The 23,461-nt window shown below is 40.4% G+C and overlaps 2 protein-coding genes across 5 annotated transcripts in view; one reads left to right on the top strand and one right to left on the bottom strand.

The window, feature by feature from the left end:
- Window positions 1-12,854, bottom strand: part of LETM1 (leucine zipper and EF-hand containing transmembrane protein 1) — a 29,071-nt gene extending 16,217 nt beyond the window's left edge. For all 4 annotated transcript variants that reach the window (XM_065836153.2, XM_065836150.2, XM_065836152.2 and 1 more), the window contains exons 1-5: window positions 12,717-12,854; window positions 9,474-9,531; window positions 6,906-7,362; window positions 2,256-2,399; window positions 1,174-1,311 (exon numbers count right to left, since the gene is read on the bottom strand). In XM_065836153.2, coding sequence (XP_065692225.1) covers window positions 1,174-1,311; window positions 2,256-2,399; window positions 6,906-7,362; window positions 9,474-9,531; window positions 12,717-12,795 — 876 coding nt within the window. In that variant the 5' untranslated portion in view covers window positions 12,796-12,854. The remainder of the gene's footprint in view (window positions 1-1,173; window positions 1,312-2,255; window positions 2,400-6,905; window positions 7,363-9,473; window positions 9,532-12,716) is intronic.
- Window positions 12,855-12,863: 9 nt separating this feature from the next.
- NSD2 (nuclear receptor binding SET domain protein 2) overlaps window positions 12,864-23,461 on the top strand; it is a 103,746-nt gene continuing 93,148 nt past the window's right edge. The window contains exon 1 of the mRNA XM_065836148.2: window positions 12,864-12,992. The gene's annotated coding sequence lies outside the window, so the exon portion shown is untranslated. The remainder of the gene's footprint in view (window positions 12,993-23,461) is intronic.

Genomic DNA, 23,461 nt, shown 5'->3' on the forward strand with positions numbered 1-23,461 from the left:
CATGGTAGCGGTATATACCCAGAGGCTGCAGCTACTAACCGCTTTAACTGTTTACAATTTTCTACAGATGAAAAAGAACAGAAACAAATGATTGTACAGAAGCTTCAAAGTACATGGACTTCACAAGCAGATACCAACTGGTAAAACTTGCCAATCTCATTATCTGAAGGAACACAGGGGGCACTACCAACATGATCTCATTAATTCACCCTTTAAAACTTCATTTTCAGCACTGACAAGCAGGAAAAGCTCCAGCTAGTTGACAGGACTTGTAAAGTTCAGGTCTGAAATCCCCAGGCTTATGTGCCTTTTTCTGTGTAAATACACACTCTCCCCAAAGGAGGGGATCACACTCGTGGTTTTAACAAAGCACTTGGTGATGGTTGTTGGCTCCATCTCTTTATTCAACAGCCCCACAATTAAAAGGAATCAGAAGGGTGAGTGGACTGAGATAAATCCTACCCTGAGAAGATTTAAGAAGGTATTTTTCATCTCTCCAGGGAATACCTTACTCTTACCTACAACCTGGTGAAATGTAACGGTCAAAGCTAAAGGCCATCGAAGGAGGAGGCAGGTATCTGACATTCAGTCTCTGTGTCAGCAACTGCTTGCGAACAGAAAAAGTTTTTACCAAAGTACTCGCATTCTAGCAAAGCACCAGATTATACCACATTCTAGTCAGTATCCAAAAGGATTTCAACAGTATAGTAACTGCGCATTTAAAACCTGTTCTATAAGCAGAATTAAATTTCACCAAAAAATTAACTTTTCCCCCACTAAGTTTAATCAGTGAATTAGGAAAGAACTTCTTTCTCCCACTTTTTACACACACTATTCAAAGAGAGGTCAAGAACCACGTGGGTAATCACTGAGCACATAATCTTTTTGATGTTAGAATTAACTTATTAATAAGAGAACAAGAAGCAAATGAACAGAAATATATTGCTTCTAGAATCAGAGAGTGAAAGCACCAGCTAGAACACCAAAATAAACAGTAAAACTTCAGCACACTGAAGTATTACTTGCAAAAAGAAAACTATCCTAAAAAAACCTGTTATATCCCACTCTTTCAAATCCAACAGGATAAAGCTATCTGACCATTACCACAGAGCAAACAAAACACCAAGCTATTTTTTTGGTAGGAAGAGAAAATACATTATTTAAAATTTTTACCTTTTGAAAGAACTTTGAAAAATCTTTTGTAACGTTTCCTTTGGCTGCTTTATTTTTCAAGGCCATCTCCTCAATTGTGTCTTGAAGGAATTTAGCCAACTCCAGCTTTACTCTCAATTCTTTCTTCAATCTTTCCTCCTGTTAAAGAAATACTTGGTTTTAAAAATTCTTTCCAGAAATATGTGCACTAAGTATCACTTCTCCCCTATTCTGCTGTAACACACATCTCTTACCAAAGATCCCCAAATCACACTGAAAAATAGGTGGATCAGCTCAAAGCCCCAATAAGCACGAGGTGCAATAAATGCCAGAGTGAAGTGCAGCATGAGTGGCCTCAGCTGCTAAAACTAACATGCACCCTCTGAATTAGTAACAAAAGAAATTAACGAACTTTGGTTTGGCTAATTCTCATCTCTTGTATCCAGCACAGAATCCTACACTACATCTCATGCAAACACAGAGGAATTTTTCACAGAAACAGAAATTAATTTTTCATTAGATCCAAGTATACAAATCATGATTGATCGTATTTGTGACTGACTGGGAGCTCACTATGCGTGAACTTAACGTAAGTATTTTGTGAAATTAAGAACATGTGGGGCTTTTTGGTGTGTTTTTTACAAATCTCTTCAGCAATGCACAGAAAAATTAACTAAATTAAACAACACAAAGCATAAGAAGCTATTCTAAATGTTAAGTATACATTCAAAAAACCTTGCATCAAGAGTAAGGACTACAAATGTTAAAAACAAAGTCTGCTTATTTTAATACAAACTAGAAAAAAAGGTTTCCTTGTTTTCATTTCTGCTTTTTAAGTGTCATAGAAAATGGCGATGAAGATAGCAAAAAGGACAAGAGAAGCCTACAGCCTTGACAGCTAAGCATCTGCACTTATACAAAGGTAAACCAGGATGGCAGTGGTTCGTTATTACACGTTTACAGCGAGATCATCAAAACAACATAAAGAAGATAAAAGTTTTCTCCTAATATTCAAGAAAAAGTTTTCTGATTTCTTTCTTTAGCAAGGAAAGCCCTAATTTTTTCAAAACATATTACTGGATTATAAATTCAGACCTGCTTACCTTTTTAGACTTTGTCTCAAATGTAGAGGGAAGCATATTGGGAAACAACTTAAGAGCTACTGGAAGCAAAAATTCCATAAATGGGACAACAAGAAAAACTAGGAAAGGGACCAAGCGGAAAAGATCGGCACATATTCGAAGAAACTACAAGGAAAAACAAAAAAGTATTGATAAGCAGAATTTTATCTCTGTATTTCAAAAATACTTGATATGATCATCCACATTATCCCTTAAGCTCACATATATATATTTGCTACAAAGGAAATTTAAAGTAACACAAAAAAAGAATGTGACAAAGTCAGTTTTTAGTATCTTTTTCTTCAAGTTGCTATATAGTACAGAGTGCCAAAGTTTCACCAGTTTTCAACACTATAGAAAGCACTTCAAAAGCCTCACTGTGTCTCAATAGGATTATTGAACAAGTATCTCATTTAAACCTCTTAAAAGCACCTGAAAACAGGAGGTGGTCATTCGTGGTCGTTAAAGCTGCTTAACTTCTTTTATTCATCTTTACTTGTGCTCCACCACTTCTTACATGCATGAGCTACTATGGACTAAGTAATCATGAATAAAATGAAAGATCCCTCCCCCTCTGCCTTATAACAATTGTAATGTACATTTAAATCCAGGATAATGAGCCCAGCTTGGTAGATTTTTTTTTTAATGCTTTTTTTAAATGCTTTTCTAGAGAAGTAATCCTCCAAAGCACCCCAATGCATTAGTTACCAAATCTCAAACTGCATAAAATATTGTCGTTCTGATTTCTCTACACTCAGAAATGTATTTATTAGGCTGCACAGTCTATAATCAAATCTTTCAGTAATCCTCAAAAGCTTAATAACTTGGTTTATATTGGGGAGTGCAGATCTTGCTTGACTCTGCCTCATTTTACAAAGCAAATAACCAGTTATTGGGAATGTTAGTTCCTAAATCAAGAAACTGAAGGTCAGACCTACACTACAATACACTACTGCCACTGCACTGTCATTCAACATCATGAATTAATAAACACAGTTATGATTGACAAAAACTGTCAACAGAAATGCTGTTACACAAGCGAACACATGGTTCCCCCTCCATCCCCTCTCCACCACTCATTCCAGCCCCGAGGAACAGCAGCAACCACCAGTACAGACTGCACATCACAGAACGTACAGAACCAGCAAAACCCCAACCATTATTTGCTTAGCATAAAACCAGCCAAAAATCTTAAATACAGTTTGAAGAACGCACAAATTCCACAGATTCAAAGTTCGACATTTTTTTTGTATATAAAAACCATCAGTTTCCCAGAAGGGATGCTTTGGTCCATTGTTTACAGGCTCAAAGATGTTTCCATTCATTCCAACAATAGAAAATAAATGACTACCAGGGAGTTCAAAAATATGTAAGAAAAACTGGAAGAAAATTTTAAAAGTCAGAAGAACAAGTATGTTTTCCCTAAAAAACCTCCTCCACAGAGCACACTACAGAGTTCCTATTTCCATCTAGTATCTATTTTAGAGAGTGCATGCATGGATTTGTACAGGGCAAAATCCATATCAATGGAAGCAGTTTTACAAATGGATTAAGCTATCCTAGTGCTAACCTGAGATAATGTCTTAAGAGCCACGAATGCACACCAGTAGTCACAATGTTAAGGTACACCACTGATCCAGCTAAAACTAACCCATTAATATATTAACACACAGACAAGTGAAAAAGGATCAGTACAAACTAAAGGAGGGTGGGGAACAGAGGCATCGGAAAACTTGATTTAAGCACCAAGCACCCTTTTTTGCAGCAGCACTTTCCTGGATCGGTTTACATGAATCATAAAACTGCACCCTCTGCTAACTCAAGGAAAACAACTTTGCCCAGGAATGCAATACAATGGTTCATGATTACACACACATTACTTGGCAGCATAGCATGAAAAACTTGTGACTACTCTGTATCTGCTGCTACAGTTCATGTATTCCACCTCTCCCTCCTCTGCACGGCTGAAGAGTGTGTAAAGTTGATATACTTGCCACAAACGCCAGTGTTTGCCATCTCACTTCCACAATCTGAACCATTCTGCTGGAAAAAGCAGCACTAGAGCAATTAATTTTCAAAAAAGTGTATTTTGCACATTTTACTTATCCCACTTTCTCTGCTAAGCAAAGCTGTGTGATCCTGTTGAATCCAAACCCCACCAGCAATTGTACAAGCACAATTTTGGAACTGACTTTTGGTTTACATAAGCAGTAACTCCCTTGCATTAGCCATGCTGCAATTGCTGGTTGATGTGGTTAGATTACTTGGGTATCTTTCCACTATTGCCTCCAAAGAGGAAGGAAAGGGCAGTCAGAAATAACTCATTTGTCAGTCTGCTGGAAGATAAGATTTCTCTAGGACTGTCAGTTCATGTGCAGTTTAATACATTTAAAGCAATATGTACCTAAAATATTATTTTAAAAAGTTCAGGAGCCACATCTGCAGAGTTGTAGCTAATCTGACATCAAAGTTTTAAGACTTCTTTAAATCAGTGAGTATACTACGTACAGACATACACACATCATTAGGTAAACACTAATTTATACCTGCACAATAAATTTATATTTCATTTAAAATAAGGGAACTGATACTGAAATCACATATCTGCAACAAAAAAAAACAAAACAGGAAGGCCAAATGCCAGACCACTACATGAATATAAAAAAAGACAGTTTTACCATCACTAGATGACAAAACTAAAGGGCAATCAAATAAATAAATCCATCTATTGATGGAGTTATGTATGTGTGTCCACAGATAATGTATTACTTATAAAGGTTCGTGCCTTCTAGAATACAGTCGTGATCTTTCAGCGGATATATTTCCACAATATCCATATCTTACTGTTGTTTGTGTAATTCCTCAGACATATGGCTCAGCGGACATGAAACAAGCAGGAAAACCAGTGGTTCCGATCTTGCTCTCTGGAGGATTTTTGATGCTGTTTTAAACGATGAATTAATTTGTCTCACTTGGTTTTCCAAGTTTCCCAAAGCTCTCAATAAGCCAGCACAAGCCAGAACTGCTACTTCCCTCCTCTCCTCAGTTACCCTTTCTTGGCACTGCTTAATCCCGCTCTCTTAGGTCAGCACAGACTGTTATATTTATTGCTGAGCAATGTTTCAGCTGGATCAGCTGCCAAACATTTTTCCACCAGTGTAAGGAGCAAGGCAAAAATAAGTAGTGTGAAGATGCTGAGACCCAATACCATCAACCAGTGCTGCTGTAGAAAGAGACCAAAGGTAATCACAGCTGAAAACTGCTACATGCACATTTAACATTGTTATTTGTCCAACCTTGAGAATATAGGAAAAACACTTTTGCATAATGCATTGTGGGTTTTTTTAATTACACACTAAAATGTTCAACTATATACCTAACTTTATCGGGAAATTATTAAAACAATGAGCAAATATTCACATTTTTTATCATTTAGCCAAATTTTTGAAGGTAGAGATGTGAACCTAAGTCATTGAATGCACAATGTGCAAGCTGCAGAGAACCAGACCATGGCTGCAAGCAGCACTATTCACTGCTGCTGCCAGAGTACATACACTTTTCACTCTCCAACATTTCTGCTCGCACATCTTTTTTTCAGCAACAGTTGAAATGCTTTTTAAAAAAAAAAAAAAGGCAAGGAGATAGACTTGCATATCTTATCTGTATAAACTGCTTAAACATCTTGTCATTAAAAACAGTAATATGAGAACTATTAAATCAGCATGTTTTATATACTGCTAATGAACTGGTGAAGTTGAATACCAAAACATTCCTTCAAAAAAAAAAAGTTTAAAAGGATACCAGTTTTAAAACAGCTTATTATTTTGCAGTCTTTCCATATATAAGCGCTCACATCAAATGTTTTTAAATATCCATATATCTTTTAATTCTAGTTGAATAAGCATATTTATTTCATCCACAAACTGAAATTATTACTTAAATGCATGTATATTATCCTAATGTAAAGCACTCTCATTTTGCACTCCAGATTTGATCTCCATCCTCACTTCCCTTTTCTTTAAAATTATCAGTTGCATTTTCAGTTTCTTTACATGCCGTAAAGAAAAAAGTATAAAACACAAACTTTCCTCAAATTATGTTCTTTGGACTGAAATTATTTTGCAAATACATTTATAACTGAGATAGTACTAACATCTCATTATCAATCACCCATTTCAGCCTGCAGCCTTTTTTCTGTTAAAAAAAAAAAACCCAACAAACAAAACACCAAGCTACAGAACAGAACTGGCACAAATCCAACCTTTACTAGAAGTACTTTCCCTTTATTTTTCCAGCTGGAGTGAAAAAGCAGAGAAAATGACCATGTACACACATGTAGCACATGGACATGAACTTGGGAACAAACCACAACTGCTGTCCACGGGACAAAACAGATGAATCCTCTTCTGTTCCAGCTAGAAAATACCAAATTTATCTGCAATAATGGAGAACAATACTAAAATGTTTTGGAGTCAAATCCAAACTTTTCAGCATCCACATAGTGGGGAGGAGAGAAATACACCTAGCATAATTAATTCTAGGAACAGAAGACAACAGGAAGAACCAGCTCATTTCAAATAAAATAGAGCAATCCCTAAGGATACTCAAATCAAATTGGTATATACTCAGTACCTGTCTCCGTTCTCGACGAGACAAAGTGGTTCCATGAAGTATTCGCCAGAGCATCCTTGCAGCTATTTTCGTGTCAATCCACAGTAAACGAAAACCATGGTAATAGTGCTTCAGTTCGTCCACAATCCTCTGCCCAAGAGATTTTTTCACAACTTCCACTTCTGTTGGACTATATACAGGACCTCCTTCTTCCAACTTCTTGTTTTTGTCCTTTAAGGACTTCAGTGACTTTTCAACTATAGAGTCATCTTGAAGGGGATGTGAAGAATGCCACCATCGAACTGGAAGATACTGGGGACCTAAAACACCCATGGTTGCTAGTGGCGTCCATGAGCCAGAAGAACTCGTAAGAGTAAAGTATATCTGTTCAGATCCTTTAGTCCAACAACAGTAGCGATCTTTTTTGGAGTATGCGTAAACTGGAGGGACACTAGTGCAATATTTAAAGTGTACAGTCCTTCAGAAGAAAAAAGCATTCAAGAGTTAGCAATGGATCATAACCTATTTATATATTTACATGTCATATAGTTCTATAGTTATATAAATTTCTGTAATTTATAAAATGCATCATTTGAGAAATATATACTGAATATTTAAGAAAAAAACCCCACACCTGTGGCTCTCAAGATCAGGATGTCTATACCTGAAAAGAATGACATTTCTATTACTTCTGTTTAAACAAAACACTCAATAGAAAAAAATGCAAGTTCTAGACTTGGAATAGGTACTAAGGTAGAGAATATCAGAGAAATCTGATTTCATTAGAGTTCCTCTTTTACTATATTCATGACATACCAAAACCTGAATGTGTATTTGCCTTCAGGCAATGACAAAAAAGTACTTCTATAACTCAGAGTAACACTGTATAAGTATTGCAAGCAAGAATACTTTAGAAACTTAATTATCACAAGCATCCAATGAATTTTAAAATTATTTTAATGGTTTTACCCATTTAATGTTATTCAAATAGAGCTTTGTAGGAAAAAAATGACTAAATGATTACTTTTTAAAGACACATGGTTATTTTCTAGCTTAAACTAAAATTTTAAGCATCTGACCATTCACTGTTCAGATGACTGCTGAAAAACACACAGCTACACAAAACATCTTCTTGATTAGCCAGAAAACTGCACACTTGCACAGGTATTAACTAATCAGAATTACAGTTCCTTTAAGAACATAAAGTACGTCTTCAAACCCAGACTAAATCACTTGCATAAATCAATCCATCCTGACTCCAACACACTTCCCAAAAGCTGAGCTCCAGGCCTACAGATCACGTTCCACCTACAGACATCTACATTCTTCCACATGCAGAGGAGAAGGGAGCTCTGCCAGCAGAACTGGTTCTGAGTCTGCAGGGAAAAAAATTCTCACAAGAAATGTGTGTCTCTCCATACACATTCACTAGCAGGATGCCAGATATAGAACTTCTGTTCCAAACTGTTCTCAGTACTTTTATCACTAGAGTAAGGAATTATAACGATACTTTTGGCTCTGGGTCATGTCAGATATGGGCACTGGTTTGTTTTATTTTATGCAGCAACATTACACGAACAGCAGTTTTGGGAAAAAAAAAAAAAAAAAAAAAAACCAAAACAAAACAAAAAAACCAAGAATTTCTGTCCCAATATTCTGCTGCTCATATGACAGACTTAAATCTGGAAGTTTCCATTTTTCCAAGAGAGGGGCCGCATACAATAATGTACTAAAAAGTAAACAGAATTGAAAATACTTTATGTATTTAAAAAAAACCTCTCCCAACTATACAGTAAGTAATATAGAACTAACATGACTAAAAAATAAAGGAATGACATTATGTTTCATATCAGAGGGTTACGTCTAGGAACACATCCTTATGTTAAAATGGAAACTTAGGAAACTGAAGAATAGCCCATCTCCTGAGCAGTTAGACTGTAAATAAACTAGAGAATACATATTTTAAGATTCCAAGGAAAGGTGTTAGGAAGTTCACATCCACAAGTATGCCTTGTGAGCCACACCAGGAACACAGAATGGATTCTGCCAACATCCAGCGCCTTAAGTTCCATAAGGGTACACAGTGGCTGGATTTGTTTTCAGAAGAGGACACCATCTCCAAGAAGAGCCTCACCCAAAGCTGTAACATGGAGCAAACTACTTCGCTTTAATAGAGATACAACTCAAATTATCTACATTCCTAACTGTCAACTGTGTTTTTCAAACTAGATTTGACCACATTTCCTCTATAGAACTCCACAGCAAAAGTATGCAAGAAGCACACAATATCCTGTAACATCACCTGGGTTCACTCAAGACCAAGATCAGTAGTCTCTTGCTTTCACATTGTAAGTGAAACAAAAAGGGAGGAACTGAGTGAAAAAAGAAAGATCTCACTTTCCTTCTCCCACACACAACCAAGCAGGTGAAGAGAATAATACTCAGACTTCCTCTAATCTGTCAATAACACAAATTGAGGCTAATATTTTCACACTTTGTCTAGAAGACTTAAACCTACATTCGTGATAGCATACTAACTACTGGTTTTGTACAGTTTTGAATTTAGAAAAAAGGTTCATATTTACTCACATTTTGTTTGCCAGCCTCAGGGATGTACAGCTAAGACATGCCCGATCTCCCAAGTTACCTAGAAAAATACCAATAATTAGCATTAGTTCTGAAATTCAAGACATTTATGTATAGGGTGAATTGTACACAAACATGACACAACTGGCCCCAATTCTGAGCCCTAATGTCTCTACCCTTTTTGGCTGATCTTTTCCAAATTCACTGTAACCCAAACAAAAATGAAAGGCTGGACCAGGCATGCTATCGTTTCTTCTACCAATTTAGGACCTACTCCTTCTGCTCAACCCTAAGAGACAGCAGGGTATAAAGGCCATTTTAATGGCTAGTGGTTAACTTTTTCATCATCAAAGCTAAAATACAGCCTATGACAGAACATGAAGCAGACAGTTGCATCTGAGAAAATGCAGCATCCAAAGCTGATCGCCAAAAGCTTTCCCCCACAAAATACCCTAATTATTAGAGGAAAAGAGATATCTGCAAAATCAGGTAGGGCAATCAGAAGGTATGGAAAGGGAGAGCAAGGGAAACAAAATCCACTTATCAAAGTGAAAAAATCTCAATAATCAAGGGATGTCTCACACTAAGTAGGGTATAATGTCATTACAGCAAAAGCTATGGCATTATGAAGTCAAAGGAAAAGGATTTACATATCTCAAGTTATATCAAACTCTTAACAGGTACTCACTGCCACTGCAAGTAGAGCCACAGGAAGAACAGGCTCAGGCTCAAAATTCAAGCCCTGAGAATCTGTGAAGGCATTCTGATAGTTTCCAATATTTACAGAAAGATCAGTAGCTGAATTTCTTGACCCAAGAGTTCAGTTATCTCAGAAAGATGTTCCTGGCTTTACAGAACAGCTGAGCAAAGCATAGAAGCATGCAGAATCTTAAAGGGTAAGTTGTAGCACAGAAATCTGTTTCTCTCACCTGAGTGCCAGGAAGCACACAAAGCCTATGGGTCAAAAATGAGAGCCCTACTAGTAAAGGACATAACCTGCCCTGGACAGGTGTCCCTAGGGCAAATATAGATGATCTGGAGATCAGAACTAGCTTGGAATTTCTTAGATAAAATTTCATGACAGCAAGACACTTAAGACACTTTCACTTTGTTTATCTCTATTTTTTCCCCAATCAGACTCATAAATGCTAAGGAAGGGGCCAAAGAACAAAATTCCAAGGTTACTGTAAGAAAACATGGTGCCTCAAGCACCTCTTGTCATACAGCCATTCAGAGCACGAATGAGCACACAGAAACATCATTTCACCAAAGGATTCTGCAAATAACTGTTAATTTCAACTCCATCAGTTCTGACAAGAGCTCTTTTATGCTTTGCAGTGTCTGTTCTAACTATGTACCTGAGAGCCCCGAAATAAAATATATTATTTCTTCAGAAACAAGCAAGTCCATACTCCGTACTTCTAGGATAACACAGACATCCAGAAGCATCTGAACAAGGTAAATGTAGCTCACCATACCCAACAATGTTCATTTAGGAATGAACATTGGTTTGGAATGAACAATGGTTTGGAAGTATGAAAAGCAGTAGTGTCAGATAAACCATATGTTAACATATTCCTCATGGAAATAATGAGAAACTTTATTTTTAAATTCAATGAGATTCCAGAAACAAAGTTTTAAATGCGGAATACATGTGTACTATGTTTGGAGTTTTTAAAAGGACAGAGTTAACATCAAGTAAGTCCCTATAGAAGTAAAGGCTTGCAGTACTTAGCAGCTCGATCTTTACAGGAAGAACATTTAGGATTCTTAGAAGCACTTAGCTTTAACTTAATCTTAGACTACTTACACGTAAAGCAAAGAAGATGAGCTAAGTAAAGCAAAACACTATACAACAAAATTACACCGTAGACTAATGTATTTATAATAGATTAACACTCCAATTAAAAGCATTGGTTATATCATAAGCATAATGCAAATGATATGAACCTATTGCAGTATTTCAGTAAATGAGAATTTTCATGTGAGGTGAGATTTATAACAGGCAAAAATGTAGCAATCATTGGCACTTCTTATGTTATGCCACTAGAATGAAAGCTCCCATCTCATTTGAAGGTACACAGGATTTGTTTTCTTCCCTGTTTTGAACAAATTGGATGGCTAAGACACCCCAACTTCTTGGTCAGGTCACTGTGTAACCTTGACCTAAATAAATGTCTTTACAACAGTAGCTAAAAAAACATCAACTAGAAAAAGCTACAACACTTGAGTGATTACTGGTAACCAACAAGACAGCTTGTTTATCAAAATGAACAAGAATCCACATGGTTGATCAGGTTTGCCAGACTCTGAACATGCAGAGACCCTGTTCTCAGTGACAAGTCAGGGCTCAATGACAGTGACAAACTGCTGCCTGTTAAGCTTTCACTTATTCCTCGTTAAACCCCTGCCATCCCAACTTGTGGACAGAAAAAGCAACCACAAGCCTCACATGCGTCACAAGTTATCAGCTGTTTCATGTCATTAAATTCCACCGCTCAAAGATATTTAAACTGCCAAATTATCTTGATTATTAATGGAAACAGCGTCACGTACTGCATTCCCTTTTTATTTTCCTAAGCTTTCAAAGCCACTTGGAAAAAGGTAAATTCACGTTTCCTTTTAACACTAAGAGAATAACCTCATGAAGTTTCTTAAAGACTATCGCGAAGCGTGTAACTAGTGACAACAGAACATTACAACCCAACTATACTGAGAACAAGGCGGGTAGGACTGAAACATAGTAACGCACTCCTGCAGTTCAATAAAAAACGCCTGTTTTTCCTTCCTCAGCCAGCTGGCATTTAAGAGATGCATTTGTCAAAGCATCCCCTCAGACCGCCCTGGCAGGGAAAAAAAAGCGAAGGGACGAGCTGTCCATCCCTAGCCAGGGCCCGGCGGAGAGGCCAAGGAGCGGCGGGAGGCGGCCGAGGGTGGCCGGGGAGAAGCCCCGTGCCCAGAGAACGGGCCGGCGAGGACTCAGCCAGGGCCCTGCTGCGGCCCTTCCCTCCGGCAACGACCTCTCCGCCCACACCGGGAGCCCCCAGACGTCGTCGTCGCCGTCTCCGCCCGCCCTCCCTTCCCCCTCCCCCGCAGGCCTTCGGCGCCGCCGGCAGCACAGGCCTCGCGGGCCGGGCGGGCAGCGCGGCCTCACCGCACCCCAGGGCCGGGCCGGGCCGGACCGCGGCACAGCTGTGCTTCCCTCCCCGCCGCCGGAGCCGCTTGGCGGCCCGCGGGGAGCCTCACCCAGGCGGGGCTGGCGGCGCAGCGCTCGGGGCAGGCGGCAGGCCCGCCGGCCGCAGGTCTGTAGCAGCATGGACGCCATCTTGGCGCTGGCGCGCGGCTGGGCGGCGGGCTAGCGGCGGGCGCGCGGCCTGCTCATGTCCCGCCGCCCGCGCCCCGCGCTGCGCGGCGCTCCCCACACGCCCAGCAGCGCCGAGACGCGACCGCCGGCCGCGTTTGCATAGCGCCGCCCCCCCGCGGAGCGGGGCACGCCGGGAAGTGTAGTCCTGGGGGCGCACGGTAAGCCGCCTGCGGGCGTGGGGCGCGCAGCATGCCGGGATCTGTAGTCCGGGGGGGCGCGGCGTGACGCCACCGGGGAGCTTAGAGGGGGGAGTCGAGGCAGTGTGGCGCGGTGCATGCTGGGAGATGTAGTCCTCCCCTCAGAGTGCGGACCGCGTTGAGCGTTTATCTTCTCCGGCAGCCGGTGGAGGGGAGTAGAGGGTGGGTGACCTGCGGGAGGTCGTGCGGGGCTTGTTTAGCTGAGGGGACATTGGGAGCGGCCGTGCGCCGGGAAGGTCAGGCAGGCCGGGCAGGCCGTGCTCTGAGGGGAGGGCGCTAGTTCATCACGAATCGTCCTCAGCGGTGTGGCCAACGAGCACGTAACCACAGCCCTAAGCACACCAGACCGTGTGTGCAATCGTGTTCCCTCACGTTTGGGGCTAAAATCTGGTGTTTACACTAGTGTTAATTAATTACTGGTTACCAGCAGTTGTTTCACTGCATGCATGTGCATTCCTTGTGCACCTTCGGATGTGACAGATAAAAAAGAAATTACCTGTCTTGTGTAGGAGAGATATTTTTGATATAAAATACTACATAAATTAGTCAATCAACACATGTGCTTCACTAGTGCTGGTTAATAGTTCGGCTACAGGTAGTGTGTTATTCTTCAAATATCGGTATACTCCTGACCAGCGTTAGGACCTTTTATCAAATATTTCAGTACTCTTTTCATACAGTATTGAATAGTACCATTAATTTTGCTGAGTTTTTAATGGTATAGACAGATGCAGGGAATAACCAGCATCAAACTGCAGAAGTTATCGTTTAATCTGAAAATGGTGACATTTTAAAACCTGTGTATGTGAGGTTTGGGTGTTGATGCATTCTTTGTTGTGGAAAATGAGGGGAAAAGCTGTTGAACTGCTTCTCAACAAGATGGCTGACAGCCTGTCAACAAGATGGCTGCCTCAAGGACAGGGCTCTGAAGTGACAAAGATACTCTGGTTTCAGACCTTCTGTGTTTCATAGGTTATTTGCAATGCCAGGGATTTGTTCACCTGTACACCCACATAAGCCCTAAAGAAAACAGATGCTATTTAACTTTATATGTAAAGGGCAGCAGAAGCTTCAGGTTTGACCCAAAATAGGACTGAAATGGCATCTGAAATGCAGGAAAAAGCAAATGTGGCTGCAGTTATCTTTTCATGCTTGAGACTTGGCAAATACAGGAGTTTAATTAGTAATATTTGAAAGATCGTTTATGTATGCAAAGAAAATCCCAGGGTTTCTCCTAAGCATGAAAAAATTTGGATTTCTACTCTGTATTTTTAATTCAAATGAATATGTGAAGATAGAATATTCAGTTGACCCAGTGTAAAAAAGGAAATCAAGACACCCTTTTCTTACATCTTTTGACTGTGTTGGCTACAGAAACACTAGTGTTGTTTAAATTTAGCAACTATTAATAGTTATTATTATTTATGTATTTATTATTAGAGCAACTTTTAAAGTGTTAGGCTCTCAAATGTACTGCAAGATTTCTAGGCAGCTGTGTTCTCTTTATGAGTGTTTAAATATGTAGCACATTTAAACGGTTAGAATTATTTAAAATGTGCAACTTAACAATAGTGCTTTATGTTAATATGGCAATCATAAAAAAAATAAAAACAAACAACAACAAAACGTCTTCCCAATCTACACATTTCTCTCACTAGACTGGGTTTGTAACCTTCTTGTTATTCTTTTTTCTTTCTGCTTGGCTGATAACAAAACCGAATGAAATGAGGCAACTAATGGCAGTTCCTCTAACAAAGCTGCTTAATTACGTAGAAACATTATATGAAGCCTATACAAGAAGAATAATATGCTCTCAAGTCATTAAACTATTGACGAGAGGTTTCAGGCAGCAAACAGATGATTACAGAGGTCTCGATACGTTTATGCAGACAAGTAACCAGACTTTCAATAGTTTCATTAAATTCATTAGTATTCAGGGTGGCAGACAATGTACACGCATGAGCCTTTTCAGAGCTGAATCCGTTATGTGTTTGTATGGTCTTTTGTTCCAGATTTGTTTATACCTGGAAGTTACATGTTTTTTTTCTACTAATATATGAAAAGGAACCATAATGCACTCTGTGAAAATTTCCGAAATGGATACAGTTTCGAAATACTGATTGATTTTATGCATTTACCAGGCATTGTGAAATAACACTTAAGAAAAGACGAAGTATTAGCAATTTTCAAGTACAAATTGCTCCCGGATGAAGAGGCCTCATGGCTGTAGGTGATACATCGGCCTTCCACACAGGTCAAGTTTTTGCTTTTAAAAAAAGCATCTTTAAGTCTTTTCAGACCAACAGTCTACAGGTTCACAAAGAAAACACTCATCCCCAGTGTAAACACAACACACATCGTTACTTGGGGTTTATATTTTAAACCTCAAGCTGCTACGGCCATTTTAGACCGATTCTTAAAGCAACCATGTTGTTTGGAAAAGTTGTCAGCCATCTTGTTGAAAATCCTGTGTTTCTAGTAGAAACAGGGTGAGAGACTACAAGGAAGAAATCCAAACCCTTCTTTCTGGACGGATTTAAGAAGGAGATGAGAATTATTAAAATAAATGTAATATTTAAACAAAATTAGGATTATTATTTAGTATGAAACATTTTTTTTTCCCCCTGTGTGTTAAATAGAAGCAAAAGCAAGGTGAGATTTGTATAAACAATTATAAAACAAAGTCTAAATAACAGGAAATTGTGATGTCTCTTATAATCTGTGGGAATATTGAAACGTGTTTTCCTGATATTTGAGCACAGCCCGATGATATGAAAAAAACATTTTACTTGTCTAAAAGAGGTATGTGCATAAGACCTACAAAAGCACAGGATATGCCGATGTCTGTGCATTACTTGCATAGACATGAAAAAGGAGCAGAGGAACTGATCGTTCTCATTGAGGAACTTTAGAAATCTGCCTAGAAATCAGAGTGCAAATGTCAGTATGAATAGGGAGCAAACCTGTAAGGTAACTAGCTATACATGTAGTATTCTCTTTCAGAAAATCTCTACTTCACAGCGCCACAGATTTCATATAATAAATAGTTAGATTAAATTCTCGTCTGTTCTTGTCCCTTATTCCTTTCCTCTTCACTGTCTAATGAGCCCTGGTAGGTGGTAGGCAGATATATATAGGGAGCAGGATTCCTCTGTGGCCTGCCAAAAATACCTGTGCAGCTGGAAGGGACACCACAGTTGTCACCCCTTCCCCTGAGGACGTGTCCCAAGAAGCCCTTCCTAGATCCTGTTGTTTTTTTGGAGAATGGGTAACAGGAGCCCCATTACCGGCTTCAGGCACGTGGTCAGTTGCCCTGTGGCTTGTGAAAGTGCCCATGTGGCAATTCCAAATGGGTGACACTCCTGCCAGAGCCACTGCGTTGGTACACAGGCATGGCCCCCATTCCTCTGGACACACGGATGACAAGCCAAGGTGGCAGCGGAGGCAGCAAGGAGCTGGGGAGGTAAAATTTGGTGGGTGGAGGGGACGGAGGCGAGATGCTTGATGCTCCAGTCTGTAAGCAGGAGGAGGTGGGAGCATAATTGTTTAAGGAGACAGGTTTGCCGTTTCTCTGCTGCAGCATCACCTCTGTGTACATGGTGTGACTCTATAAGCTACGTAGTGCTACAGGTCCACATACAGTATTTAAAAGTAGGATTATGCTTTTAGTCTATCAAATCTGTTTCCATGGCAATCTGCAGGTTGTCTCGTTGAATAGGTTTAACAATACGGGATTAACCTCATCTTTATTCACCATTGTTCAGCGTAAACCTAAAGAAAGGATAAAAAAAAAAAAGGACATTACTGTGTAGCGAGTTGCATTAAGTTTCCACTCAAGGGAGAAATCTGATGGATTATTAGTAGTTCTTTAAAAAAATACTCCCATTCCTCATCACAGATTTTTAGGAGAGACTCTTGGGATACTGAAGCCTGTTGCTCTGCAAATGTCAGAGCCCGAAGGTAAAAGTTTGAGTGGTCGCAGGATTACAGACTTGTTCTGTATGTACGTCCAGGTCACAAGTTCACGCCTGTCTATAATGTGCCAAAACCAAGCGGCAGCGGCTTCACATTAACAACAGCACAGAAACAATCTGCCTTGGGTGCCTTTTCCAACAATGCGCTGAAAAGCTACTCAGAGATTTCCATGACAGTAATAACGTGCTGTAAACAGTCATTCCACAGCCAAGGATAATTACCTGCTCAGATTCTAGTCAAAGAGTGGTATTTTAAAAGATTGCATAGGCTTGACCCAAATTAGCAATACAAAATAACGTATTAGGTTGTTATTAATTGAATTTGACATGCAGGCAGACAAGGAGAACACAGCTGGGAGAGTACAAACAGATAATTTTGAAAATCTTTTCAAATTGAGGAAAAAGTAGCATTTGCAGTTCATTGTGAAAAATCACACAGATTCTAGTTTTAACCAGCAGATGGAGCTTACGTGAAACAAACAGGCGGAAAAGATGCATAATCATCGCCCACAGCGGAGTTTTGGGGCACTGATGTCAACAGGGCTGGAGGAGGACAGGGGGAAAAAGCGAGAAGGTTCTGGCCAAGGCAGGATCCAGCAGAGGAGGGGGGCAGGCAGTGTGCAGGCTGCACACATAGCGAAAAGGGCAAAATGTCGCTATATTGAGTAAATTGATTTAGACGTTGAGAAATCTGAAGGGGAAGAAAAAGACAAAAGGAGTCTCCAGTGTTAAAAATGCACCTGTTAGTTCCAGCTGATATGAGAAGGTCTGAGGTTTTGCCGCAAAATCAACAGTGCTGTGTTTAAGATAACCTGTTCTGCCTCTAAAAGCATCGCTGATTTTATGAATGAGAGGCTTTAAAAATACGTATTTAGAGTTATTCGTTGCCTCCAGAGTTTTTTTGAGTCTGTAAGGTTCGCAAGTTCCTGTCTGCAATTAGAAACACAGAAAGCCAACAATCTTACGCCATCATCTGCCTCTCAGAGTTAGGTCTCTAAGAAAACACCAAATGTTGTGTTGCTGTCAATAAAAGCCCTAAATCTGCCACTGCCGATTTTATAAACCCATCAAGAAGCGCATGCGACCAGGGAAGCCCTCCGCTCACCCCATCCCGGATTTTGTAGCCCTGATCCTGCACTCCTTATATCCCTCCAAATTCCTGCTGAGGTCAGCCGGTATTATAGAAGGGCTGGAAAAATAGGAGGCCCCTGCAAACCACGGTTGCTTTTCGGTTTGTGCCCGTTGAAGCAACAGCCAAGGGTCAGCACACCATTTTAGGAGAATGGCTACTTCCAAGGGCCATTTTAGTGGCAATAACATTATTTTCTGTAGCAATTTGGCAAGGCTGAGTCCGCTTGCCGTGAGCCCTGGTTAAGAGGGGACAGGATTACAGCCAGCACGTGCACACAGCTGTATGGTAGCAGGCAAAATGCTGTCCTCCCGTTGCCCCCCAGGCATATTCGGGCTTTGTCTGCCTCTGAGGAAGGAAGCAAAAACAAGTATTTCTGTTAAAAGAACAGAGAAGAAAGATGTTGAAGATGGATATGTTGATTTGCTGAAGCCTGACGCTTAAAATTCCTGTGCAGAACTTAACCCTCATGGGCCTCTGCTGTTGTTACCTCTTTCTTGCTGGTTTTGCTGATGATATCAGTCCTGGCTCATATTTTTCCCTAACAATCAGCCTGAATGACCCTACCCGAATATGTCTTTCCAACCTTTGAATCGCTCTCTCTTGTTTACCTTTCAGATTTAAACTTTCTACCTTATGTAATCCAGACCAAGCCTGTAACACAGATCTCACACTTTTTTATCCTGTTCTCCTTGACCTGACTCACGCTCCCGTCTCCCGTGCTGCTGTGCACTGACCTCCCCATTCCGGCGTGCAAGCCCACAGCCCCTCCTTTATTCAAGTCAAAGAGCTGCTTTTCTCAAGAGGCCTCCCCACAGAGATAATGAAAAGCAGATTAAGAGATTTTAAAAAGGAATTGGTTCCTTTGGAATGGTCAGTGCGCTTTCCCTTTCTACAACCGTCCTCTATACTGTAAATTTTCTAAATCACTGTTTGTCTGGATGTCTGTGCCCTGACCTCAGCAGGACCTAAGCTGTTGGGCCCCAATCCTACACATGCATATGCATGCCGTGTCCCGTTGCTATCAGTAACATTCACAGAATGGTAAAGGAACAAGTGCAGTTATGTATTTGTAAAATCTAATCCTGGTGCTTGCCAGATACTATCATAAAGGTGTTGGAAAGCGCTAAAAATTAACATTTTTATCCTTGCGACACAGAAAGAATGGCAGCCTCCAAGGCAAGTAAAGCGGCAACTCTACTGACACCACTCCATTTGCACCTATTTGTAGGTATATCAGAAACTTGAGTGGAAATACCAAGTAAAATGTGATGTGAAGCTATAGAAAAATCACAAAGAGCCATCGGCACAAGTACATCCCAGTGGTGCTTTGCCAGTATCCTGCCTTTTTCTTATGCAGCTGAATTTCAGGCATCAGAGACAGAAGACGCTTTGTCTGGACTTTCCCATGTAATCAGCAACCTCTCTCCTGCCTGCCTTAGGCCTCTGTTCGCTTTATTACTATTATACTATCCCCTAGAGACAGACTTAGGAGGCATTCAGCCCCAAATGTCCTGTTACCTTAAAGCAATTAGTTATTTTCTCAGTAATGCATTACATGCTTTAATCCTGGTTACACAAGTGTGCAAAGTGTAGCTAGCAAGTTATATGTGCATATAAGAAAATACAAAGTTGACATAAAACAGTTTTACCATTGGATTTGATCAGTATCCAGGGGAAGTGAAGTCCTGCAGACCAGGCGCTCTCCTCTGAATGCAACTTCGAGAGGGAACCTTGTGTATGAACTGAAGCCTTAGCTGGGGGCTGCAAATATCCAGCAGTTTATTTGCTGGATAGAGCAAGAGGAACTCGCTGGGACTAATCTGAGCAACAGGTAGAAGCCATCCACACTGCTCATCAGTCAGAGTGGCAAGCCCCATACTCATTCCAATACGACAATATATCGATCATTTTCTTTTTTAATCACTAATCCAACAGCTGCAAGAGGAAACACACCCAACAGATATCAACAAAAAGACTCCATTCCCCTTTGGCTCAGCCAGCGGTGCTTTCCTGCCATGCCGAAGCAACAACCTCCTCCCTTTTGCGAGGCCTCTTGTCCGGAGGAGCAGCCACCGAGCTGTCGGGGCGCGGGAAGCGTATTTCATCGTGCCAGCTGGGAGCCAGGGCCCTGGGCTCAGTCCCAGCACCTGTGCCTGGTTTTCTTACAGAGCACAGCCAGCTGCTCTGCCAGGCCCACAAATGATCTGTGCGCTGCATTTATTTTCATTTCTGTGTATTGCTTTGGATATGCAATGCAAATATGTTGCTTATATTTGGATTATTGCAAATACACAATTTTATATTTACCTTAACCTGGTTTGTGTTAAGGGTCATATCGGAGCCATGCCATGGTATTCATAATCCTTAAAAGAGGGTTGTTGAATCAGTAGTGCCCAGGACCCCTGTACTATTTTGGGGGATTTGAAGGTGAGCAGGATATAACTGCAGGCCATTTTGGAAACTAGTCACACGGATTTGGGAGGAAGAAGTGTTTTTGATGGCCGGTGTTTGCTAGCAAACTTTTCTGGCATTAAGCGTGGTAGCAGAGATTATAGTTGACCCTGAGGATTCACAGGCACTAGATAATTGCTTTGGCTCTGACTTGGTAGAGTTCACAGCACGTTAGACTAGTCATTTCTATCTGTGACACCGAACTATCAACTGCAAACTTCCTGTGTGGAAATAATTATGCATCTTCTCCGAGTTTGCATTATGTACTTATTTATCCAACAGTTCTTATGCAGAGAGGCAAGGCTGGAGTTAAGAGGAGACTGCTGTCACTGCTAATAGCTTGACTCTGAAAAGCCCTCATATCATTCAAAAATCCCAGTGTAAACAGGAGCCAGGCTGGGGCCTGCATTCTGTGCTGCGACAGGAATGGGATACATAAAGGTCTGGAAAATAATGAAGGTGGGAGGAAAGTGAATAGAAAATGGTTGTTATCCCTGCTCATAATACCATATTAATTCAATCAGTTTATCAGGGAGCAGGCTTTAAAAAAGAACAGAAGGAAATATGATTTCATATGAACTTGTTGCCACGGGATGTTCTAATGCCCTCAAATTGTGCCAAATGGCCTTAAGTTGCGCTAAATGGCCTCAAGTTGCACCAGAGAAGGTTCAGATGGGATATTAGGAAACATTTATTGATGGAAAGGGTTGTGAAGCACTGGAGCGGACTGCCCAGGGAAGTGGTGGAGTCACCATCCCTGGAGGGGCTTAAAAGATGTATAAATGAGGCTCTCAGGGACATGGTTTAGTGCCAGAGTTAGGTTATGGTTGAACTCAATGATCTTAATGGTCTCTTCCAACCAAAATGATTCTATGATTCTATTTTATTATTCTAAAACCCCAAAATATAAATAAATAGGTTCAAAAAGAAAATAGACAAATTCAAAGGCGCTAGGCCTACTGAAGTCTGATGCATGCTCATCTAGATGCAATATTTGGTTTGGAAGTTAGCAAGTCCCTAAACTACTGATTTTCAGAAGCGGGAGCGACACAAGTGGGTAAGAGCTCCTTTCCCTAAGCATCCATCACTACTTCCCGTGTTGGTTTCCCCACAGGAGAGGACATGCCTGAACCTGCTTTGAATTTTAAAAGCCTTCTCCGTTCTGCAAATAGAGCTGAGAATGAGAGACCATAAATAATTACCCATGGGCAGCTAATGAAAACCATAGGATGTGAGTCCTAAGTTGGAACCAAGGAGATGTCAGAGGTGGACTGAAGGGTCACTGTTGGTGGGTCAAGGTGCTTGGCCTAAAGTGTGCATGGTGGCTATGGCAGTTTGGTTGGTTCTGGACAAGCACAACACTGTTTCTGCCATCCTTACAACTCTGGGTGTTGCTGTCACCAACAAAAGAACAAACAGGTCAATAGAGTTGGGGATTTTTTGGAGACAAGTGTAACGAAAGCCAGGTCAGAAACGGAAAAGATTTCAGCCTAGCTGGTAAGTGCACAGAACTTTGCAGCACAAAACTCTGCCAGGGTAGGGAACTCCCATCTTTTCTGGCTTTCTTACCATAGCGTTTCCTCTTTGGACTTTTGTGAAGTCCAACTTCTGCCATAATCCACCTCCCAGCAAGTTACAGTCTATCTCCCTCTAGTGGGTAATTACCCATGAAAGCCACAAGGACGTGTGCATTAAAAATTTTGCCTTGCACTTGTTTCCCATGGTCTTCTTTCTTCAGGATGATTTCTTCTTCTTGCTCCCTGGTCTTTCCCTCAAATACATTCAGTGTTTTCTTGATACTCTCTAACCATCATGTCTGCTCTTCCTCCATTCCTGTGCTATGTAAGGACCTGGGCTGTTTGAGGGTTTTCTGTTTGCCTTCGATGTAAGAGGAAGTGAAAGTAAAGAAGCTGCCCAAGAATGAATTTTAAATGAAATATTCTAGAGATCAGTGGTGTTTCCACAGAGGCACATGTGAAACCCCCAGTTCACCGGAAACTTAAAAATCTTGGAAACCTTAAATGGGTTCCTGAGGTTTGTAATTGATTTTTTTTATCTGGAGTCAGTCAAATTTACAGTTGGATTTTCTTATCCTTAAAGTTGATTTATTTGGGTGGAAAATCATCTGCATTCTGCTTAGTAGCTTTTTTGATTTGCGTTTGTTGTTCCATTACAAAAAATATTAACAGCAAACTATATAAGCCAGCTGTGTTATATCTAAAGTTAGCTCTCTAACAGCAACAGTTAACTACCAAACAGTATACCCAGAGCATAGCTGACATCAATTGAGAAAGATGGTGCCCTCAAATATGTTGAGACAAGATGCTATAGAAATTGGTTTAACCAGACCATGCCTTTTGTCTATAGAACTGCATTTCTCTCCTTTGCAGAGCATATGGGCTGGATACTATTGTTGTTACCCCGTTGAGATTAATGGAAATATATGACAGATGAATCTCAAAGGTGTTTCCTTTCTCTGACTACTCTGACTTTTTTGTCTGGTTAAGCACATTGCAAAAAACAAGATGAACAAGGCAATATTGTCCAAATGAAAAATGACAGATCTAGTTGAAAGACATTTTTAGGTCAGGCTTTGATAAGAATACATTTCTTGAGTGATACTAGGCTTTGTATTAATTATTATTAACACAAGCAACATTATAAAGATTATCTATTATCTTTCTGTCTAAAACTTTGAATTATCTAAATAAATCAACAGTAACGAAATTTTGCTCCAGTCCAAGTATTTTCCTGGTTCCTTGAGCCACTGGCATTTTTCTCAATTCACTGTGGTAATGCTGTTCCTCAAAAGACACTAATTAGAATCCCAACAGAGTCTTTATTATGGCAAATTTAAGTATCACAAGGAGAAT

Source organism: Patagioenas fasciata, chromosome 4, assembly GCF_037038585.1.
Source record: "Patagioenas fasciata isolate bPatFas1 chromosome 4, bPatFas1.hap1, whole genome shotgun sequence".
NCBI lineage: Eukaryota > Metazoa > Chordata > Aves > Columbiformes > Columbidae > Patagioenas > Patagioenas fasciata.